At 59.1% G+C, this 22787-nt stretch overlaps 1 protein-coding gene across 1 annotated transcript; it reads right to left on the bottom strand.

The window, feature by feature from the left end:
- Window positions 1–13431: 13431 nt before the first annotated feature.
- Window positions 13432–15722, bottom strand: LOC124620328 (proteoglycan 4-like). Its single transcript, XM_047147001.1, has 3 exons — window positions 15318–15722; window positions 14418–15235; window positions 13432–14335 (listed from the first exon to the last, which is right to left on the bottom strand). Exons 1-3 carry the CDS (start codon window positions 15720–15722, stop codon window positions 13432–13434), a joined length of 2127 nt encoding a protein of 708 aa, XP_047002957.1.
- Window positions 15723–22787: the final 7065 nt, after the last annotated feature.

Genomic DNA, 22787 nt, shown 5'->3' on the forward strand with positions numbered 1-22787 from the left:
ACGTCGGACGTGGACGGTACTGACAGCGTGGAGTGCAACGGGCTGTGGTGACATCGGACGCGGACCGTGCTGACAGCGTGGATTGCAGCGGGCTGTGGTGACATCGGACACGGACGGTCCTGACAGCGTGGAGTCCAGGCGGCTGTGGTGACGTCGGAAACGGATGGTGCTGACAGAGTGGAGTGCAGCGGGCTGTGGTGACGTCAGACACGGACGGTGCACACAGTGTGGAGTGCAGTGGGCTGTAGTGCAGTCAGACCCGGGCGTAGAGACCAGCGGGCTGTGGTGACGTCAAACGAGGACGGTGCTGACAGCCTGGAGTCCAGCGGGCTGTGGTGACGTCGGATACGGAAGGCGCTGACAACGTAGAGTGCAGCGGTCTGTGGTGACGTCGGACGTGGACGGTGCTGGCAGCGTGGAGTCCAGTGGGCTGTGTTGACGTCGGAAGCGGACGTTGGTGACAGATTGGAGTCCAGCGGGCTGTGGTGGCGTCGGAAGCGGACGGTGCTGACAGCATGGGGTGCAGCGGGCTGTGGTGACGTCGGACACAGTCGGCGCTGACAGGGTCGAGTCCGGCAAGCTGCGGTGACGCCGGACACGGACGGTGCTGACAGCGTGTAGTGCGCCGGGCTGTGGTCACGTCGAACGCGGGCGGTGCTCACAGCGTGGAGTGCAGCGGGCTGTAGTGCAGTCAGACCCGGGCGGTGCTGACAGCGTAGAGACCAGCGGGCTGTGGTGACGTCAAACGAGGACGGTGCTGACAGCCTGGAGTCCAGCGGGCTGTGGTGACGTCGGATACGGAAGGCGCTGACTACGTAGAGTGCAGCGGTCTGTGGTGACGTCGGACGTGGTCGGTGCTGGCAGCGTGGAGTCCAGTGGGCTGTGTTGACGTCGGTAGCGGACGTTGGTGACAGATTGGAGTCCAGCGGGCTGTGGTGGCGTCGGAAGCGGACGGTGCTGACAGCATGGGGTGCAGCGGGCTGTGGTGACGTTGGACACTGACAATGCTCACAGCGTGGAGTGCTGCTGGCTGTGGTGACGTCGGGCACGGACGGTGCTGACAGCATCGAGTGCAGCGGGCAGTGGTGCTGTCGGACACTAACGGTGCAAAAATTGTTTAGTCCAGCGGGCTGTGGTGAAGTCGTACACTGACGGTGCTCACAGCGTGGAGTGCTGCAGGCTATGGTGACGTCGGACGCGGACGGTGCTGACAGCGACGAGTCCACCGGGCTGTGGTGACGTCGGACGCAGGCGGTGCTGACAGCGTGGTGTGCAGCGGGCTGTGGTGATGTGAGAACCGTACGGTGCTGACAGCGTGGAGTGCAGCGGGCTGTTATGATGTCGGACGCGGACGGTGCACACAGTGTGGAGTGCAGTGGGCTGTGGTGACGTCGGTCACGGACGGTGCTCACAGCGTGGAGTGCTGCTGGCTGTGGTGACGTCGGACGCGGACGGTGCTGACAGTGTGGAGTCCTGAGGGCTGTGAAGACGTCGGACGCGGACGGTGCTGACAGCGTGGAGTGCAGCGGGCTGTGGTGACGTCGGACACAAACGGCGCTGACGGAGTGGAGTCCAGCAAGCTGCGGTGACGTCGGACACGGACGGTGCTGACAGCGTGTAGTGCGGCGGGCTGTGGTGACGTCGGACGCGGGCGGTGCTCACAGCGTGGAGTGCAGCGGTCTGTGTTGACGTCGGACATGGACGGTGCTGACAGCGTGGAGAGCAACGGGCTGTGGTGACATCGGACGCGGACTGTGCTGACAGCGTGGATTGCAGCGGGCTGTGGTGACGTCGGACACGGACGGTGCTGACAGCGTGGAGTCCACGGGGCTGTGTTGACGTCGGAAGCGGACGGTGATGACAGAGTGGAGTGCAGCGGGCTGTGATGATGTCGGACACGACGGTGCTCACAGCGTGGAGTGCTGCAGGCTGTGGTGATGTCAACGGGGACGGTGCTGACACCGTGGAGTGCAGCGGGCTGTGGTGACGTCGGACATGGACGATGCTCACAGTGTGGACTGCTGCAGGCAGTGGTGACGTCAGACGCGGACGGTGCTGACGGCGTGGAGTGCAGCGGGCTGTGGTGAAGTCAGACCCGTGCGGTGCTGACAGCGTAGAGTCCAGCGGGCTGTGGTGACGTCGGACGCAGACGGTGCTGACAGCGTGGAGTCCAGCGGGCTGTGGTGACGTCGGAGGCGGACGGTGCTGACAGCGTGGAGTGCAGCCGGCTGTGGTGAAGTCAGACCCGTGCGGTGCTGACAGCGTAGAGTCCAGCGGGCTGTGGTGACGTCGGACGCAGACGGTGCTGACAGCGTGTAGTGCAGAGGGGCTGTGGTGATGTGAGACCTGTACGGTGCTGACAGCGTGGAGTGCAGCGGGCTGTGGTGACATCGGACACGGATGGTGCTCACAGCATGGAGTCCAACGGGCTGTTGTGACGTTGGACGCGGACGGTGCTCATAGCGTGGAGTACAGCGGGCTGTGGTGACGTTAAACGAGGACGGTGCTGACAGCGTGGAGTCCAGTGGGTTGTGTTGACGTCGGACGTTGGTGACAGATTGGAGTCCAGCGGGCTGTGGTGACGTCGGAAGCGGACGGTGCTGACAGCGTGGGGTGCAGCGGGCTGTGGTGACGTTGGACACTGACGGTGCTCACAGCGTGGAGTGCTGCTGACTGTGGTGACGTCGGACGCGGACGGTCCTGACAGCGTGGAGTGCAGCGGTCTGTGTTGACGTCGGACGTGGACGGTGCTGACAGCGTGGAGTGCAACGGGCTGTGGTGAAATCGAACACGGACTTTGCTGGCAGCGTGGATTGCAGCGGGCTGTGGTGACGCCGTACACGGACGGTGCTGACAGCGTGGAGTCCAGGCGGCTGTGGTGACGTCGGAAGCGGACGGTGATGACAGAGTGGAGTGCAGCGGGCTGTGGTGACGTCAGACACGGACGGTGCTCACAGCGTGGAGTGCTGCAGGCTGTGGTGATGTCGGACGGGGTCGGTGCTGACAGCATGGAGTGCAGCGGGGTGTGGTTACGTCGGACATGAACGATGCTCACAGCGTGGACTGCTGCATTCAGTGGTGACGTTGGACACGGACGGTGCTGACAGCGTGGAATCGAGCCGGCTGTGGTGACGTCAGACACGGACGGTGCTGACAGCGTGGAGTGCACCAGGCTGTGGCGACGTCGGACGCGGGCGGTGCTCACAGCGTGGAGTGCAGTGGGCTGTGGTGACGTCGGACGTGGACGGTGCTGACAGCGTGGAGTGCAGCGGGCTGTTGTGATGTCGGACATAAACGGTGCTGACAGCGTGGAGTCCAGCGGGATTTGGTGACGTCGGACGCTCAAGCTGCTGACAGCGTGGAGTGCTGCGGGCTGTGGTGATGTCAGACCCGGATTGTGCTGACAGCGAGGAGTCCAGCAGGCTGTGGTGACGTCGGACACGGACTGTGCTGACAGCGTGGAGTGCTGCGGGCTGTGGTGACGTCGGACGCGGACGGTGCACACAGCGTGGAGAGCAGCGGGCTGTGGTGACGTCGGACACGGACGGCGCTGACAGCGTGGAGTGCAGTGGGCTGTAGTGACGTCGGACACAGACAGCACTGAAAGCGTGGAGTTCAGCAGGCTGTGGTGACGTCGGACACGGACGAAGCTGGCAGCGTGGAGTGCAGCGGGCTGTGGTGACGTTGGACGCGGGCTGTGCCGACAGTGTGGAGTCCAGCGGGCTGTGGTGACGTCTATCGCAGAAGGTGCTGACATCGTGGGGTGCAGCGGGCTGTGGTGACGTCGGACACGGACGCTGCTGACAGCGTGGAGTCCAGCAGGCTGTGGTGACTTCGGACATGGACGGTGCTGACAGAGTGGAATGCAGCGGGCTGTGGTGACGTCGGACGCGGACGGTGCACACATCGTAAAGAGCAGCGGGCTGTGGAGACGTCGGACACGAGCGGTGCTGACAGCGGCGAGTCCAGCAGGCTGTCGTGACGTCGGACGCGGACGGTGCTGACAGCGTGGAGCCCAGCGGGCTGTGGTGATGTTAGACCCGGACGGTGCTGACTGCGTGGAGCACAGCGGGCTGTGGTGACGTCGGACACAGACGGCACTGATACGGTGGAGTACAGCAAGCTGTGGAGACGTCGGACACGGTCGGTGCTGACAGCGTGGAGTCCAGCGGGCAGTGGTGACGTCGGACGCGGACGGTGCTCACAGCGTGGAGTGCAGCGTGCTGTTGTGACGTCGGACGCGGACAGTGCTGACAGCGTGGAGTCCAACGGGCTGTGGTGACGACGGACACGGAAGACGCTGACACCGTGGAGTGCAGCAGGCTGTGGTGACGTCGGACACGGACGGAGCTGACAGAGTGGAGTCCAGCGGGCTGTGGTGACGTCGGACGTTGACGGTGCACACAGCGTGGAGAGAAGCGCGCTGTGGTGACATCGGTCACCGATGGCGCTCACAGTGTGGAGTACAGCGGGCTGTGGTAACGTCGGACGAGGGCGGTGCTGACAGTGTGGAGTCCTGTGGGCTCTGAAGGCGTCGGACGCGGACTGTGCTGACAGCGTGGAGTGCACGGGCTGTGGTGACGTCGGACACAGGCGGCACTGACAGGGTGGAGTCCAGCAAGCTGCGGTGCCTTCGGACTCGGACGGTGCTGACAGCATGGAGTCCAGCGGGCTGTGGTGAAATCGGACACGGACTGTGCTGACAGCGTGGATTGCAGCGGGCTGTGGTGACGTCGGACACGGACGGTGCTGACGGCGTGGAGTCCAGGGGGCTGTGGTGACGTGGGAGGCGGACGGTGATGACAGAGTGGGGTGCAGCGGGCTGTGGTGACGTCGGACACGCACGGTTCTCACAGTGTGGAGTGCTGCAGGCTGTGGTGATGTCGACGGGGCGGTGCTGACAGCGTGGAGTGCAGCGGGCTGTGGTGACGTCGGACATGGACGATGTTCACAGTGTGGACTGCTGCAGGCAGTGGTTACGTCATACGCGGACGGTGCTCACAGCGAGGATTGCAGCGGGTGGGGGTGACGCCGGACACAGCCGGCACTGACAGCGTGGAGTGTAGCGGGCTGTGGTGACGTCGGACATGGATGGTGCTGACAGCGTGGAGTGCAGCGGGCTGTGGTGGCGTCGGACACGGACGGTGCTGACAGCGTGTAGTGCGGCGGGCTGTGGTGACGTCGGACGCGGGCGGTGCTCACAGCGTGGAGTGCAGCCGGCTGTGGTGAAGTTGGACGCGGACGGTGATGGCAGCATGGAGTGCAGCTGGCTGTGGTGACGTCGGACGCGGACGGTGCTGACAGTGTGGAGTCCTGTGGGCTGTGAAGACATCGGACGCGGACGGTGCTGACAGCGTGGTGTCCAGCGGGCTGTGGTGACGTCGGACGCGGACGGTGCTGACAGCGTGGTGTGCAGCGGGCTGTGGTGAAGTCAGACCCGGGCGGTGGTGACAGCGTAGATTTCAGCGGGCTGTGGTGACGTCGGACGTAGACGGTGCTGACAGCGTGTAGTGCAGCGGGCTGTGGTGATGTGAGACCTGTACGACGCTGACAGCGTGGAGTGCAGCGGGCTGTGGTGACATGGGACACGGATGGTGCTCACAGCATGGAGTCCAACGGGCTGTTGTGGCGATGGACGCGGACGGTGCTCACAGCGTGGAGTGCAGCGGGCTGTGGTGACGTCAAACGAGGATGGTGCTGACAGCCTGGAGTCCAGCGGGCTGTGGTGACGTCGGACACGGACATTGCTGACAGCGTGGAGTCCAGCAGGCTGTGGTGACTTCGGAAACGGACGGTGCTGACAGCGTGGAGTGCAGCGGGCTGTTGTGACGTCGGACGCGGACGGTGCACACAGCGTAAAGAGCAGCGGGCTGTGGTGACGTCGGACACGGACGGCGCTGGCAGCGTGGATTGCAGTGGGCGTTGGTGACGGCGGACGCGGACGGTGCTGACAGTATAAAGTCCAGTGGGCTGTGGTGACGTCGGACACGAACGGTGCTGACAGCGTTGAGTCCAGCAGGCTGTCGTGACGTCGGACGCGGACGGTGCTGACAGCGTGGAGTCCAGCGGGCTGTGGTGATGTCAGACCCGGACGGTGCTGACTGCGTGGAGCGCAGCGGGCTCTGGTGATGTTGGACACGGATGGTGCTCACAGCATGGAGTCCAGCGGGTTGTGGTGATGTTGGACGCGGACGGTGCTCACAGAGTGGAGTGCAGCGGCATGTGCTGACGTCGGACGCGGACGGTGCTGACAGTGTGGAGTCCGGTGGGCTGTGGTGTGTTGGACGCGGACGGTGCTGGCAGCGTGGAGTGCAGAAAGCTGTGGTGATGTCAGACACAGACGGCACTGACAGGGTGGAGTGCAGCCGGCTGTGGTGACGTCGGACACGGACGGTGCTGGCAGAAAGGAGTCCAGCGGGCTGTGGTGACGTCGGACTAGGACGGTGCTCACAGCATGGAGTGCAGCGGCATGTGCTGACTTCGGACGCGGACGGTGCTGACAGTGTGGAGTTCAGTGGGCGGTGGTGTGTCGGACGCGGTCGGTGATGACAGCGTGGAGTGCAGCGGGCTGCGGTGACGTCGAACGCGGATGGTGCTGACAGCGTTGTGTGCAGCGGGCTGTGGTGTGGTCGGACGCGGACGGTGCACTCAGCATGGAGTGCAGCGGGCTGTGGTGACGTTGGTCACGGACGGCGCTGACAACGCGGTGTGCAGCGGGCTGAGGTGACGTCGGACGCGGACGGTGCTGACATTGTGGAGTCCAGTGGGCTGTGGTGACGTCGGACACGGACGGTGCTGACAGTGTGGAGGACAGCGGGCTGTGGTGCCGTCGGACGTGGACAGTGCTAACACCGTGGAGTGCAGCGGGCTGTGGTGACGTCGGACACAGACGGCACTGACAGCGTGGAGTACAGCAAGCTGTAGTGACGTCGGACACGGACGGGGCTGACAGCGTGGAGTCCAGCGGGCTGCGGTGACGTCGGACGCGGATGGTGCTGACAGCATTGTGTGCAGCGGGCTGTGGTGTCGTCGGACGCGGACGGTGCACACAGCGTAGAGTGCAGCGGGCTGTGGTGGCGCCGGACGCAAACAGTGCACACAGCATGGGGTGCAGCGGGCTGTGGTGACGTCTGCCACGGACGGCGCTGACAGCGCGAAGTGCAGCGTGCTGAGGTAACGTCGGACGCGGACAGTGCTGACAGTGTGGAGTCCAGTGGGCTGTGGTGACGTCGGACGCGGACGGTGCTGACATCGTGGAGTCCAGCGGGCAGTGGTGACGTCGGACGTGGACGGTGCTCACAGCGTGGAGTGCAGCGTGCTGTGGTGACGCCGGACGCGGACGGTGCAGACAGCGTGGAGTCCAACGGGCTGTGGTGACGACGGACACGGACGACGCTGCCACCGTGGAGTGCAGCAGGCTGTGGTGACGTCGGACACAGGCGGCACTGACAGGGTGGTGTCCAGCAAGCTGCGGTGACGTCGGACACGGACGGAGCTGACAGAGTGGAGTCCAGCAGGCTGTGGTCACGTCGGACGTGGACGGTGCACACAGCGTGGAGAGCAGCGCGCTGTGGTGACGTCTGTTACCGACGGCGCTCACAGCGTGGAGTGCAGCGGGCTGTGGTGACTTCGTACGCGGACGGTGATTGCAGCATGGAGTGCGGCTGGCTGTGGTGACGTCGGACGCAAACGGTGCTGACAGTGTGGAGTCCTGTGGTCTGTGAAGACGTCGGACGCGGGCGGTGCTGACAGCGTGGAGTGCGGCGGGCTGTGGTGACGTCGGACACCGACGGCGCTGACTGGGTGGAGTCCAGCAAGCTGCAGTGACGTCGGACACGGACGGTGCTGACAGCGTGGAGTCCAGCTGGTTGTGGTGACGTCGGACGCGGGCGGTGCTCACTGCGTGGAGTGCAGCGGGCTGTGGTGAAGTCAGACCCGGGCGGTGCTGACAGCGTAGAGTCCGGCGGCGTCTGGTGACGTCGGACGCAGACGGTGCTGACAGCGTGTAGTGCAGCGGGCTGTGGTGACATGGGACACGGATGTTGCTCACAGCATGGAGTCCGACGGGCTGTTGTGACGTTGGACGCGGACGGTGCTCACAGTGTAAAGTGCAGCGGATTGTGGTGACGTCAAACGAGGACGGTGCTGACAGCCTGGAGTCCAACGGGCTGTGGTGACGTCGGATACGGACGGCGCTGACAGCGTGGAGTTCAGCGGTCTGTGGTGACGTCGGATGTGGACGGAGCTGACAGCGTGGAGTCCAGTGGGCTGTGGTGACGTCGGAAGCTGACGGTGCTGACAGCGTGGGGTGCAGCAGGCTGTGGTGACGTTGGACACTGACGGTGCTCACAGCGTGGAGTGCAGCGGGCTGTGGTGACGTCGGACGCAGGCGGTGCTGACAGCGTGGTGTGCAGCGGGCTGTGGTGATGTGAGAACCGTACGGTGCTGAGAGCATGGAGTGCAGCGGGCTGCTATGATGGTGCACACAGTGTGGAGTGCAGTGGGCTGTGGTGGCGTCGGTCACAGACGGCACTGACAGGGTGGAGTCCGGCAAGCTGCGGTGACGTCGGACACGGACGGTGCTGACAGCGTGTAGTGCGGCGGGCTGTGGTGACGTCGGACGCGGGCGGTGCTCACAGCGTGGAGTGCAGCGGGCTGTGAAGACGTCGGAAGCGGACGTTGGTGACAGATTGGAGTCCAGCGGACTGTGGTGGCGTCGGAAGCGGACGGTGCTGACAGCATGGGGTGCAGCGGGCTGTGGTGACGTTGGACACTGACGATGCTCACAGCGTGGAGTGCTGCTGGCTGTGGTGACGTTGGACGCGGACGGTCCTGACAGCGTGGAGTGCAGCGGTCTGTGTTGACGTCGGACGTGGACGATGCTGACAGCGTGGAGTGCAACTTGCTGTGAGACATCGGACGCGGACTGTGCTGACAGCGTGGATTGCAGCGGGCTGTGGTGACGTCGGACACGGACGGTGCTGACAGCGGGGAGTCAAGGGGGCTGTATTGACGTCGGAAGCGGACGGTGATGACAGAGTGGAGTGCAGCAGGCTGTGGTGACGTCGGACACGGACGGTGCTCACAGGGTGGAGTCCAGCGGGCTGGGGTTACGTCGTTTGAGGACGGTGCTGGCAGCGTGGAGTGCAGCGGGCTGTGGTGAAGTCGGACACGGACTGTGCTGATAGCGTGGAGTCCAGCTGGCTGTGGTGACGTCGGACACGGATGGTGCTGACAGCGTGGAGTGCAGCGGGGTGTGTGGTTTCGACGGACGCGGACGGTGCACACAGCTTGGACTGCAGCGGGCTCTAGTGACGTCAAAGAGGTATGGCCCTTTCAGCGTGGAGTGCAGCGGGCTGCGGTTACGGCGGACACAGACGGTGCTGACAGTGTGGAGTCCAGCGGGCAGTGGTGACGTCGGCCACTCATGCTGCTGACAGCGTGGAGTTCAGCGGGCTGTTGTGATGTTAGACCAGGGCGGTGCTGAAAGCGTGGATTCCAGTGGATTGTGGTGACGTCGGACAAGGACAGTGCTGACTGTGTGTAGTAAAGCAAGCTGTGGTGATGTCGGACGCAGATGGTGCTGACAGCGTGGAGTGCAGCGTGCTGTGGTGACGTCGGACATGGACGGTGCTGACAGCGTGGAGCCCAGCGGGCTTTGGTGACGTCGGACGCGCACGGTGGTGACTGCGTGGAGTGCAGCGGGCTGTGGTGATGTCAGACCCGGACTGTGCTGACAGCATGGAGTCCAGCGGGCTGTGGTGACGTCGGACACGGACGGTGCTGGCAGCGTGTAGTGTGGCGGGCTGTGGTGACGTCAGTCGCGGGCGGTGCTCACAGCGTGGAATGCAGCGGGCTGTGGTGAAGTCGGACGCGGACGGTGCTGGCAGCATGGAGTGCAGCTGGTTGTGGTGACGTCGGACACGGACGGTGCTGCGAGCGTGGAGTCCAGCGGGCTGTGGTGACGTCGGACACGGGCGGTGCTGACAGCGTGGAGTGCAGCGGGCTGTGGTGATGTGAGAACCTTACGGTGCAGACAGCGTGGAGTGCAGCGGGCTGTGGTGACGTCGGACACGGACGGTGCTCACAGCATGGAGTCCTGCCGGTTGTGGTGACGTCGGAATCGGTCGGTGTTGACAGCATGGAGTGCAGCGGGATGTGGTGACGTCGAACACTGACAGTGCTCACAGCGTGGAGTGCTGCAGGCTGTGGTGACGTCGGACGCGGACGGTGATGACAGCGTGGAGTGCAGCAGTCTGTGGTGACGTCGGACGTGGACGGTGCTTACAGCGTGGAGTGCATCGGGCTGTGGTGACGTCGGACACAGACGGAGCACACATCGTGGAGTGTTTCAGGCTGTGGTGACGTCGGATGCGAACGTTGCTGACAGCGTGGAGTGCATCGGGCTGTGGTGACGTCGGACACGGACGATGCTCACCCCATGGAGTGCTGCAGGCTGTGGTTACGTCCGGCGTTGACGGTGGTGACAGCGTGGAGTGCAGCGGGCTGTGGTGACGTCGGACGCGGACGGTGCTCACAGCATGGTGAGTAGCGGGCTGTGATGACGTCGGAACAGACAGCACTGACAGCGTGGAGTGCAGCGAGCTGTGGTGACGTCGGACGCGGACGGTGCTGACAGCGTGGAGTGCAGCGGGCTGTGGTGACGACGGGCATGGACGGTGCTGACAGCATCGAGTGCAGCGGGCTGTGGTGCTGTCGGACGCTAACGGTGCTGAAATTGTGGAGTCCAGCGGGCTGTGGTGAAGTCGGACACTGACGGTGCTCACAGCGTGGAGTGCTGCCGGCTATGGTGACGTCGGACGCGGACGGTGCTGACAGCGAGGAGTCCAGCGGGCTGTGGTGACGTCGGACGCAGGCGATGCTGACAGCGTGGTGTGCAGCGGGCTGTGGTGATGTGAGAACCGTACGGTGCTGACAGCGTGGAGTGCAGCGGGCTGTTATGATGTCGGACGCGGATGGTGCACACAGTGTGGAGTGCAGTGGGCTGTGGTGACGTCGGTCACGGACGGTGCTCACAGCGTGGAGTGCTGCTGGCTGTGGTGACGTCGGACGCGGACGGTGCTGACAGTGTGGGGTCCTGAGGGCTGTGAAGACGTCGGACGCTTACGGTGCTGACAGCGTGGAGTGCAGCGGGCTGTGATGACGTCGGACACAAACGGCGCTGACACGGTGGAGTCCAGCAAGCTGCGGTGACGTCGGACACAGACGGTGCTGACAGCGTGCAGTGCGGCGCGCTGTGGTGACGTCGGACGCGGACGGTGCTGGCAGCATGGAGTGCAGCTGGCTGTGGTGACGTCGGACGCTGACGGTGGTGACAGCGTGGAGTGCAGCGGGCTGTAGTGAAGTCAGACCCGGGCGGTGCTGACAGCGTAGAGACCAGCGGGCTGTGGTGACGTCGGACGCAGACGGTGCTGACAGCAAGTAGTGCAGCGGGCTGTGGTGATGTGAGACCTGTACGGTGCTGACTGCCTGGAGTCCAGCGGGCTGTGGTGACGTCGGATACGGAAGGCGCTGGCAGCGTGCAGTGCAGCGGTCCGTGGTGACGTTGGACACTGACGGTGCTCACAGCGTGTAGTGCTGCTGGCTGTGGTGACGTCGGACGCGGACGGTCCTGACAGCGTGGATTGCAGCGGTCTGTGTTGACGTCGGACATGCACGATGCTGACAGCGTGGAGTGCAACGGGCTGTGAGACATCGGACGCGGACTGTGCTGACAGCGTGGATTGCAGCGGGCTGTGGTGACGTCGGACACGGACGGTGCTGACATCGTGGAGTCCAGGGGGCTGTGGAGACGTCGAAAGCGGACGGTGATGACAGAGTGGATTGCAGCAGGCTGTGGTGACGTCGGACACGGACGGTGCTCACAGTGTGGAGTCCAGCGGGCTAGGGTTACGTCGTTTGAGGACGGTGCTGACAGCGTGGAGTGCAGCGGGCTGTGGTGACGTCGGACACGGACTGTGCTGACAACGTGGAGTGCAGCGGGCTGTGGTGTCGACGGACGCGGACGGTGCACACAGCTTGGACTGCAGCAGGCTCTGGTGACGTCAAAGAGGTACGGCCCTGACAGCGTGGAGTGCAGCGGGCTGTGGTTACGGCGGACGCGGACGGTGCTGACAGTGTGGAGTCCAGCGGGCTGTGGTGACGTCGGACGCAAGTGGTGCTAACAGCGCGGAGTGCAGCGGGCTGTGGTGACGACGGACCCAGACGGCACTGACAGCGTGGAGTACAGCAAGCTGTGGTGACGTCGGACACGGACGGTGCTGACAGCGTGGAGTCCAGCCGGCTGTGGTGACGTCAGACCCGGACGGTGCTGACAGCGTGGTGTGCTGCAGGCTGTGGTGACGTCGGACGCGGGCGGTGCTCACAGCGTGGAGTGCAGTGGGCTGTGGTGACGTCGGACGTGGACGGTGCCGACAGTGTGGAGTGCAGCGGGCTGTGGTGATGTCGGACATGGACGATGCTGACAGCGTGGAGTCCAGCGGGCTGTGGTGACGTCGGACACGGACGGTGCTAACAGTGTGGAGTCCAGCGGGCTGTGGGGACGTCGGACGCGGACGGTGGTGACAGCGTGAAGTGCAGCGGGCTGTGGTGACGTCGGGCACAGACGGCACTGAAAGCGTAGAGTACAGCAAGCTGTGGTGACGTCGGCCACGGACGGAGCTGACAGCGTGGAGTCCAGCGGGCAGTGGTGACGTCGGCCACTCATGCTGCTAACAGCGTGGAGTGCAGCGGGCTGTGGTGACGTCGGACACGGACGGTGCTCACAGCATGGAGTCCTGCGGGCTGTGTTGACGTCGGAATCAGTCGGTGTTGTCAGCATGGAGTGCAGCGGGATGTGATGACGTCGAACACTGACAGTGCTCACAGCGTGGAGTGCTGCAGGCTGTGGTGACGCCGGACGCGGACGGTGATGACAGTGTGGAGTGCAGCGGTCTATGGTGACGTCGGACGTGGACGGTGCTTACAGCGTGGGGTGCAGCGGGCTGTGGTGACGTCGGACACAGACGGAGCACACATCGTGGATTGTTTCAGGCTGTGGTGACGTCGGACGCGAACATTGCTGACAGCGTGGGGTGCTTCGGGCTGTGGTGACGTCGTACACGGACGGTGCTCACCCCGTGGAGTGCTGCAGGCTGTGGTGACGTCAGGCGTTGACGGTGGTGACAGCGTGGAGTGCAGCGGGCTGTGGTGACGTCGGACGCGGACGGTGCTCACAGCGTGGTGTGCAGCGGGCTGTGGTGACGTTGGACACAGACAGCACTGACAGCGTGGAGTGCAGCGAGCTGTGGTGACGTCGGTCGCGGACGGTGCTGACGGTGTAGAGTGCAGCGGGCTGTGGTGACGTCGACGTGGACGGTGCTCACAGCGAGGAGTGCAGCGGGCTGTGGTGACGTCGGACACAGCCGGCACTTACAGCGTTGAGTGCAGTAGGCTGTGGTGACGTCGGACACGGATGGTGCTGACAGCGTGGAGTGCATCAGATTGTGATGACGTCGGACGCAAACGGTGCTGACAATGTGGAAGCAAGCGGGCTGTGTTCACGTCGGTTGTGGACGGTGCTGACAGCGTGGAGTGCAGCGGGCTGTGGTGACGTCGGACGTGGACTGCAGCGGCCTGTGGTGATGTCGGACATGGACGGTGATGACAGCGAGGAGTCCAGCGGGCTGTGGTGAAGTCGGACACGGCCGGTGCTAACAGTGTGGTGTATAGCGGGCTGTGGTGACGTCGGACCCGGACGGTGCTGACAGCGTGAAATGCAGCGGGCTGTGGTGACGTCGGACGTGGACGGTGCTGACAGTGTGGAGTGGAGCGGGCTGTGGTGATGTCGGACATGGATGGTCCTGACAGCGTGGAGTGCAGCGGGCTGTGGTGACGTCGGACACAGACGGTGCTAACAGTGTGGAGTCCAGCGGGCTGTGGCGTCGTCGGACGCAGACGGCACTGAAAGCACATAGTACAGCAAGCTGTGGTGACGTCGGACACGGACGGTGCTGACTGCGTGTAGTACAGCGACCTGTGGTGACGTCGGACGCGGACGGTGCACACAGCGTGGAATGCAGCGGGCTGCGGTGACGTTGGACACGGACGTCGCTGACTGCGTGGAGTGCAGCGAGCTCTGGTGACGTCGGACGCAGACGGTGCTAACAGTGTGGAGTCCAGCGGGCTGTGGTGACGTCGGACACAGACGGCACTGAAAGCACATAGTACAGCATGCTGTGGTGACGTCGGACACGGACGGTGCTGACTGCGTGTAGTACAGCGAGCTGTGGTGACGTCGGACGCGGACGGTGTACACAGCGTGGAATGCAGCGGTCTGCGGTGACGTCAGACACGGACGTCGCTGACAGCGTGGAGTGCAGCAGGCTCAGGTGACGTCGGAGACGGACGTTGCTGACGGCGTGGTGCCCAGAGGGCTGTGGTGACGTCCGACGCGTACGGTGCTGACAGCTTTGAGTGCAACTGGCTGTGATGACGTCAGTTGCGGACGCTGCTGAAAGCGTGGTGTCCCGCTGGCTTTGGTGACGTCGGACACGGACGGTGCTGACGGCGTTGAGTCCAGCGGGTTGTGGTGACGTCGGACGCGGACGGTGCTCACAGCGTGGAGTGCAGCGGTCTGTGGTGACGTCGGACGCATACGGTGCTCACAGCGTAGAGTGCAGCGGGCTGTGGTGACGTCGCACACGGATGGTGCTGACGGCGCGGAATCCAGCAGGCTGTGGGGAAGTTGGACGCGAATGGTGCTGACAGCTTGGAGTGCAGCGGGCTGTGGTGACGTCAGACCTGGACGGTGCTGACAGCGTGGTGTGCAGGGGGCTGTGGTGACGTCGGGCACGGACGGTGCTGACGGCGTGGAGTCCAGCGGGCTGTGGTGACGTCTTACGCGGATGGTGCTCAGAGCGTGGAGTGCAGCGGGCTGTGGTGATGTCGGACGTGGATGGTGCTGGCAGTGTTGAGTCCAGCGGGCTGTGGTGACGTCTGACACGGACGGCGCTATAAGTGTTGGGTGCAGCAAGCTGTGGTGACGTCGGACACGGACGGTGCTGACAGCGTTGAGTCCACGGGGCTGTGGTGACGTTGGACACGGACGGTGCTGACAGCGTGGAGTGCAGCGGGCTGTGGTGACTTTGGACACGGACGGTGCTGACAGCGTGGAGTCCAGCGGGCTGTATTGACGTCGGTTGCAGACGGTGCTGACAGCGTGGAGTGCAGCGGGCTGTGGTGACGTCAGCCGCAGACGTTGCTCACAGCATGGTGTGCAGCGGGCTGTGGTGACGTTGGACACGGACGGCGCTTACAGCGAGGAGTGGAGCAGGCTGTGGTGACGTCGGACACGGATGGTGCTGACAGCGTGGAGTCCAGCGTTCTGTGGTGACGTCGGACCCGGACGGTGCTGACAGCGTGGAGGGCAGCGGCCTGTGGTGATGTCTGACTCTGACGGCGCTGACAGCAAGGAGTGCAGCAGGCTGTGGTGACGTAGGAGACGGACGGTGCTGACAGCGTGGTGTGCAGCGGGCAGTGGTAATTTCGGACGCGGATGGTGGTGACAGCGCGATGTCCAGCGGGCTCTGCTGACGTCGGACGCGGACGGTCCTGACAGCACGGAGTCCAATGGGCTGTGCTGACGTCTTCCACAGACGGTGTTCACAGCGTGGAGTGCAGCGGGCTGTGGGGACGTCAGACCTTAATGGTGCTGACAGCATGGAGTGCAGGGGGCTGTGGTGACGTCGGACACTGACGGTGCTCACAGCGTGGTGTCCAGCGTGCTGTGGTGACGTCTTACGCGGATGGTGCTCACAGCGTGGAGTGCAGCAGGCTGTGGTGACGTCGGACATGGACGGTGCTGTCAGCGTGGAGTCCAGTGTTCTGTGGTGACGTCGGACACGGACAGTGCTGACAGCGTGTAGTGCAGCGGGTTGTGGTGACATTGGACACGGATGGTGCTGACAGCGTGGAGTCCAGCGGGCTGTGGTGACGTCGGCCGCGTACGTTGCTCACAGCATGGAGTGCAGCGGGCTGTGGTGACGTTGGACACGGACGGCGCTTACAGCGTGGAGTGCAGCAGGCTGTGGTGACATCGGACTCGGATGGTGCTGACAGAGTGGAGTCCAGCGGGCTGTGGTGATGTCGGACCCGGACTGTGCTGACAGCGTGGAGTGCAGCGGGCTGTGGTGATGTCGGACGCGGACGGTGCTGACAGCGTGGATTCCAGCGGGCTGTGATGGCGTCGGACGTGGACGGTGCTGACAGCGTGGTGTGCAGCATGCTGTGGTGGTGTCGGACGCTGATGGTGCTGACAACACAGAGTCCAGCGAGCTGTGCTGACGTCTTCCGCAGACGGTGTTCACAGCGTGGAGTGCAGAGGGCTGTGGGGACGTCTGTTGCAGACGGTGCAGACGGCATGGAGTGCAGCGGGCTGTGGTGATGTCGGACGCAGATTGTGCTGACAGCACGGAGTGCAGTGGGCTGTGTTGATGTCAGATGCGGACGGTGCTGACAGCGTGGAGCGCAGCGGGCTGTGGTGACTTCGGTTGCAGACCGTGCTGACAGCGTGGAGTGCAGCGGGCTGTGGTGACGTCGGACGCGGATGGTGCTGACAGTGCGGATTGAAGCGTGCTGTGTGACGTCGGTCACGGTCAGTGCCGACAGGGTGGAGTGCGGCTGCAGACTGCGAGAGCCACAGCTGTTCATCGCGTCAGGAGTCCCAGACAGCAGCGGCCGACTTGACAGACGCCGTCTACGGAAAGCTGGCTGCAGGTATCGTCAACTGGCCTGTGGCTCCTGTTTCCTGTTGTTACCGAGTAACAGCGCGTGAAGGTGCAGGACAAACTACACAGCGTACTGCGCTTCATGAAACTGGTTGCACTCAGTTTAGAAGCGAACTACATGCGCAATAGATCCATAATTTGGGAATCGACTGCTGTACGGCAAATTTCGTCAGCTGCGTGCTCTGTTTGCCTCACTTTTTTGAAGCATTTGGTAAGTGTGCATTGGCTTTTGACTAAGTTAAGCTCCACGTCCGCGAGTATACGCGGACACTGGAGCATACAATCTGTAGACAAGAAAAAGATAATTGAAAAACATTACAGCTTAAGGACATTAGGTGTGATGAGCCCAAGAAGTTCAGACCCCTGCTGCCAGTGCACCATGTCTCAACATATTTAACTGACCAGGAATTCTTAGAAGCGCTCCTCGAAAAAAACCTGAGTGAACACATTACTAAAGATGGGTTCGATAGTGAGGTTAAAATAAAATTTAAAACAGGACCAAAGGGCAAAAGGACAGTAAACAATATTTTAAAAGTGTCGCCAAGAATACGGTTACCGCTGCTTCAGAATGAAAGGGTTTTCATTCAGTTTGAATCTTTGTTTATCAGTGACTTTGTTGCTGTACAAAAATGTTTTAACTGTTGGCTTACTATTCGGTCACCGATCGAAGCATTGCGAGAAGGACCCAGTATGTGGGAGACGTGCAAAACAGTGACACAAAGTGTCAGCATGCAGGCAGGAGAATCCTGTAAGCTGTATACCTATCAAACCCACAAATAAAACATGCGATAAGGCAGGGGGTGGGACTGTCCTACATATAAACAGCCCTACGAAAGACAAATAGAGTGCACCGCGTATGATGTTCTGGACAACGTCCAATAATAAGGAGTGCTACCGTAACTGTCAGAAAGCACTCCCCTAACACAAGCAGGGACAGACGTAACTAGTAACATAAACAGGCAAAGGTACAAATCGCCGTCAACTAGAATGAGAGGCTGGCGGCGAGCCATTGCCTTGCAGCAAAACATGGGGTTCCTGCAATCCCCATATGCCAATACTAGTAATGATGTCGAACCTCAGTTCTGGGAGAGAATACAATTTAGGTACTTAAGCATTACCGACTATATAGGAGATATGAGCATGCAGGGTGCAATTGAATATGAAGTTGCCAGGCACCTGAAACATCACATGTTTGACAGGGCCTCTTCCAGGCTGGCCCCCTTTTGCGAGTTGACGAACTGGAAGACAAAATACACACAATATAGTTCAGAGAAATGTATCGACGTCCTTGGACCTCCTTAGGATAAAGATGTCACGGAGTTCATAAGAAATCCAACACCATAAGCAAACACAGACAAAGACAATCGTACACTACCCGCACAGCAAGTAGAGTGCAATACAACCAAATGTAGACCCTATATTACACCAGTTCGTTTTGCCTATAGGGTTAGTACACACAGTCAATACGAAAAATAAAGCAGTGAGGTAGTTGAACAGGAAGACACATCCTTCACCTACCGAACACAGGACCCAACCACCCCAGAAATGGACATACAAGAGTCACCATTCAGAAAATAAGTCGCTGGAAGGCATCAAAAAGAACAAGTCACTATCAGGGAAAATGCTCAGCAAAAACACATCAAATTCCACACTACCAGAAACCATAAAGGAAGAAGAACACGCAGCACTGCAACATTACTCGAAACTGGAGCAACAAACAAACAGTCAAGAACACCAGCCAGACACAACCAAGGACCCCAGCTGAATACCGTTTATCACATAAACTACGAAAGCTTAGAAGCTAACCTACAGCTTAGCAGACTAGAAAACATGGATATATTTCAAACAGCTCTTCGCTACGTAATACGAAACAAGCGTGAAAATGGGGATAAAATCTGCTTCCCAACAACAGAACGAACTGATAGGCTGATCCTAAGAGTTGAAAATCGAACACCAAACAACTCTGTAGACTTTTAGGGGAGGCATGTGCACGAAGGGGAGATGGCCTATACCTATGGAAAGCATAGAAGGACTTCGTGAGAGAACATGTACGGGTGTTTCTGAATTTTAAAGAAACCACACCTAAGTGATTTTCCTTGATTAGACATCCCTTATGAACGTAATGCAACTAAACTGCCAGGGAAGTACCCTAGTAAACATGTAACTAGGTAGGCTCCTGGAAGAAACAAAAGCAGACATTGCCCGGGTTCAGGAACCCTTTCTGCGAGGCAGGAAGATTTCAGGACTCCCCTTGCATTAAACACAATAGTAGGTGCACTGAACCCGAAAACGACGATAATAGTAGTTCATAAAAACCTCTAGTAACACAGATCACCCACTTTTGCTCTGAACACATCGCCACAGCAGGATGTATGACTCATGTCGTCCATTTACGCTCAGTACTCGTATGATATAGAACCTTTATTAGACAAAATAAAAGACATTGCACGGAACTCAGAAAGAAAAAGGCTGCTCATTCTAACCGATATCAACGCGAAATCCCCCTTATGGAACTCATAACTGATAACGGAGGATAAACATTGGTTGGCGTGGTAAATGAATGCAACGTCTTTACACTGAGTAGGCAGGGTCAGCCGCCTACCTACCGCGGAGACTCTGGTGGTGTAAGTAACGTAGACCTTTCTCTAGGTAACGCAAAATCTCTTCCACTAGTGAGCACATGGAGGGTATGGGATAGAGCCACACACAGCGACCACAACGCAATCACCATAAGCACAGATATGTCATTACACATAACATGGGCCACGAACAACAGTATTTACTCACAGGAATAGGTGACTGGAAAAAAGTTAGAGGTATTGTTGAGGCGTCGTCACTACACACAGTTCAAAGCAGTATAGATTGCAAAACGCATATACTGACAGAGGACCAACAAAGAGCAAAGGAAGCAGGTATACCACGGGAAAAAAACTGTATGGGGACAGAAACAATCGTGGTCGACAGAACTGGCAAGATTAAGGAAGGATTCACGGGACAAAAGAAAGTATTACCAACAAGCAAAAACAGCTCCTGAAAGACAGATTAGACTTGACCTGTATTGTGACGCTAAAAGAAATACCAGAAACAACTAAAGACAATAAGGCTAGACTACAGGACCAATTTCGTCAAAACCCAGCAACAGAATGACATTTGGGGACAACCTTTCAAGATAGAAACAGAACGAGTTAAGACACCGACAGTTCTGTCAACACTAAAACAAGCTGACGGCACCATGATCAGAGGATGGAGAAGCACAGCAGAATATTTTCTGAACAGGCTACTCCCACATGTCGATCCCACACAAGACGAGTGACACCACGCTGTCCTAAGAGAGAGCATGAGGCAAGCAGGCTTAAAAAACCGAAAAGCAACTGGCCCAGACAGTATACTTTCAGATACATTAAAACAAAGGGTAACACAAATCACACCTTTTCTTACTAACGAGGCACTACTAACAGGCAGAATTCCAAACTTTTGGAAAAGTACTAATGTAGTAATAATCAGGAAATCACAAAACAAAGAGCAAAAGACTCCAAAACGTACCGACCAATCTGCCTCTTAAACACTCTCTCCAAGGAACCGAGAAGGCTGCTGTCTGACCTCATACAACCGCACAGACATCTCCTTGGGTAAACGCCCCATCAATTCGGCTTCAAGGAAGCTAGATCAATAGAAGACGCCGTCAACCAAGAACTGAGAGTTACAAATAGCATCAGTGACAAATACGTGGCCGCCATAAAAATCGACATAGCCAGGGCTCTGAGAACCTGTGGTGGCCGACCCTCTTCGCCAGGTTAAGGGAAATGAGGCTATCAGCTTCCCTCCTCAATAGCCTCCTCGACTACTGCAGAGGCAGAGTGGCATAGTGGAGGGCTGGTACACACAAGGTTGTCAAGAGAATAACGAAGGGATGTCCACAGGGTTCGATTTGTGGACCAATATTCTAGGATATTGAAATTGTACCCTTGTTGAACATGCCGGGTGGTGACAATAGGGTAAGAGGTGTGGTGGCACACGGAGATGACCTGCTCATAGTGGTGTCAGCCAAGTTGAGAGCAGCAATAGAGACAACAGGCACGCAACTGGTTTAGAAAATTAACACTTGGTGCAAAGATTATAAATTAAAAGTCGCTCCCATAAAAAATGTATATTTATTGCTCAGAGCGACATTACAGAGGAATCCAATTCTAAAATTAGGCAATACAAGCATCAAGAGGAAGCAAGCCACACATTATGTACGGCTGCCAATTGGCTAAAAACAGACTTTCAACTATCATATCAAAGTTACAATTGACAAAGCCCCCAAAATCATCCACAAACTAGCAAGACTCGACACAACTCAGTACACATCACCTATTAAGCCGGTAAGGACCTACAACATTGTGATATTTGATTCCATCGCACACTTTGCCGCAAGTGTGTTGGCTCACAGACTGAACATAGACAAACGAGACAATTGCAAGATAAGAGTAGTAGGGCAACAAGGAGTCACCCCACTCTGCATTGTTGACAAATTTGCTCAAGATGGCGGGTCCAAGATGGCGGAGATAGATATGGCAACATCGCGATGATGGCACTGCGGGAAGTTCAAATTTTGGCGGGAAAACTGGTCGGTTGGGCTATCTCTCCAAACATATGGGGAGAGACAGACACTGTGTTACAGACGTGTGAGGGCTTCCCAGCGAAACTTCTGCAGCGTAGTCGGAACAGCAGGCACGCCAACTGTGCGAAACTCACAATAAACCTTTTCCTTTGACAGCAGGAGCCCACTGCTGACTGAGTTTCTGGAACACGACGTCACAATTAATGCCCATGGAAATGAAGATGTTTTGCAAAAATTGAAGCATTCGATCAAGTCCAAAAGCCCAGGAATCTTGACGCACGGCGCAATTCTGTTGCAGAATAATGGCTGACCACAGGTCGTCAATGTTGTTTCGATTACCCTTCAGAAGTGTCACAGGTAGCCCCTACTCATCCTTGGGTGGGCGATTGTGAAACAACCACCCTCAGGCCTACTCTGGCACCCTGTGATTACCACCTCTTCAGTAAACTGCTAAACAGTGGGTCAAAGGCGCTGGTCCTGTCTTCAGTCGTGCGGTTATACAGGCCTTAGTTCCACAGTGGTATAAGGCGACTGAAACGGACGGAGATTACGTCACAAAATTACATTTTGTCTGCCAAGAGTATGTCAAGATATGTAAAAGCTTTGGAGGTAAGGAAGTAAAATGCATGACAAAAAAAAAAAAATACATTATGCAATCCTTTTCGGAGTGATCCTCGTAAAAATACGGCCACCCAAGGCTGCACGGCAAATCAAACATGAGATATTTACACAACCATTTTGTACGAGAGGGTAGCCGATGGGCAGTTCGTAGAAGCGCACTCACTGCATAATTATTTCTACGTATGCGCCTAATATAACAAGCGAATCCGCAGGGAGGCGTGTGCGGTCGGCCGGCTTGTCTGACGCTCGCGGGTCTGCGTGCCGATAAATCCCGCTCTCTCATCGGCAGTCGCCATCCGTCGCTAAGCGAACGTCATTTCGCCGCCTGATTTCCGTTAAATGCGATCAGCCATCAATAACAGTTACCTGCAGCGAACGCAAGCTGGCGGCGACACGGAATGACACCAGCACTGGATGTGTAACTCGTCATGTTTCCTGTCTTGTATATACATAACCGCTGAACTACGTACCAAACACGGTGACGAAAATGGGAAGTCTAGCTCCTTGAAGCAACAGTCGACATGAATCACACTTTGTGGAGATGTTCGTCACATAACGGCCATTGAATGATTAAACTAAGACTCCGTTTGGAGGTGATGTCCGTCATCAGCAATGGTATTATGTGTGGCCATACCAGGTAGAAGAAGACTGAGAAGTGTTGTTAGGCTGTTTCTTTAATAGATCTGTCGTATTTTCCATGTGTTTTGCTAATACAGCGCAATTTTTTGTTCGTCTTCCGCACAACATTTGCTACTTGATCGTTCCATGTTAAGTTG

Source organism: Schistocerca americana, chromosome 6 (genome assembly GCF_021461395.2).
Source record: "Schistocerca americana isolate TAMUIC-IGC-003095 chromosome 6, iqSchAmer2.1, whole genome shotgun sequence".
NCBI classification, from domain to species: domain Eukaryota; kingdom Metazoa; phylum Arthropoda; class Insecta; order Orthoptera; family Acrididae; genus Schistocerca; species Schistocerca americana.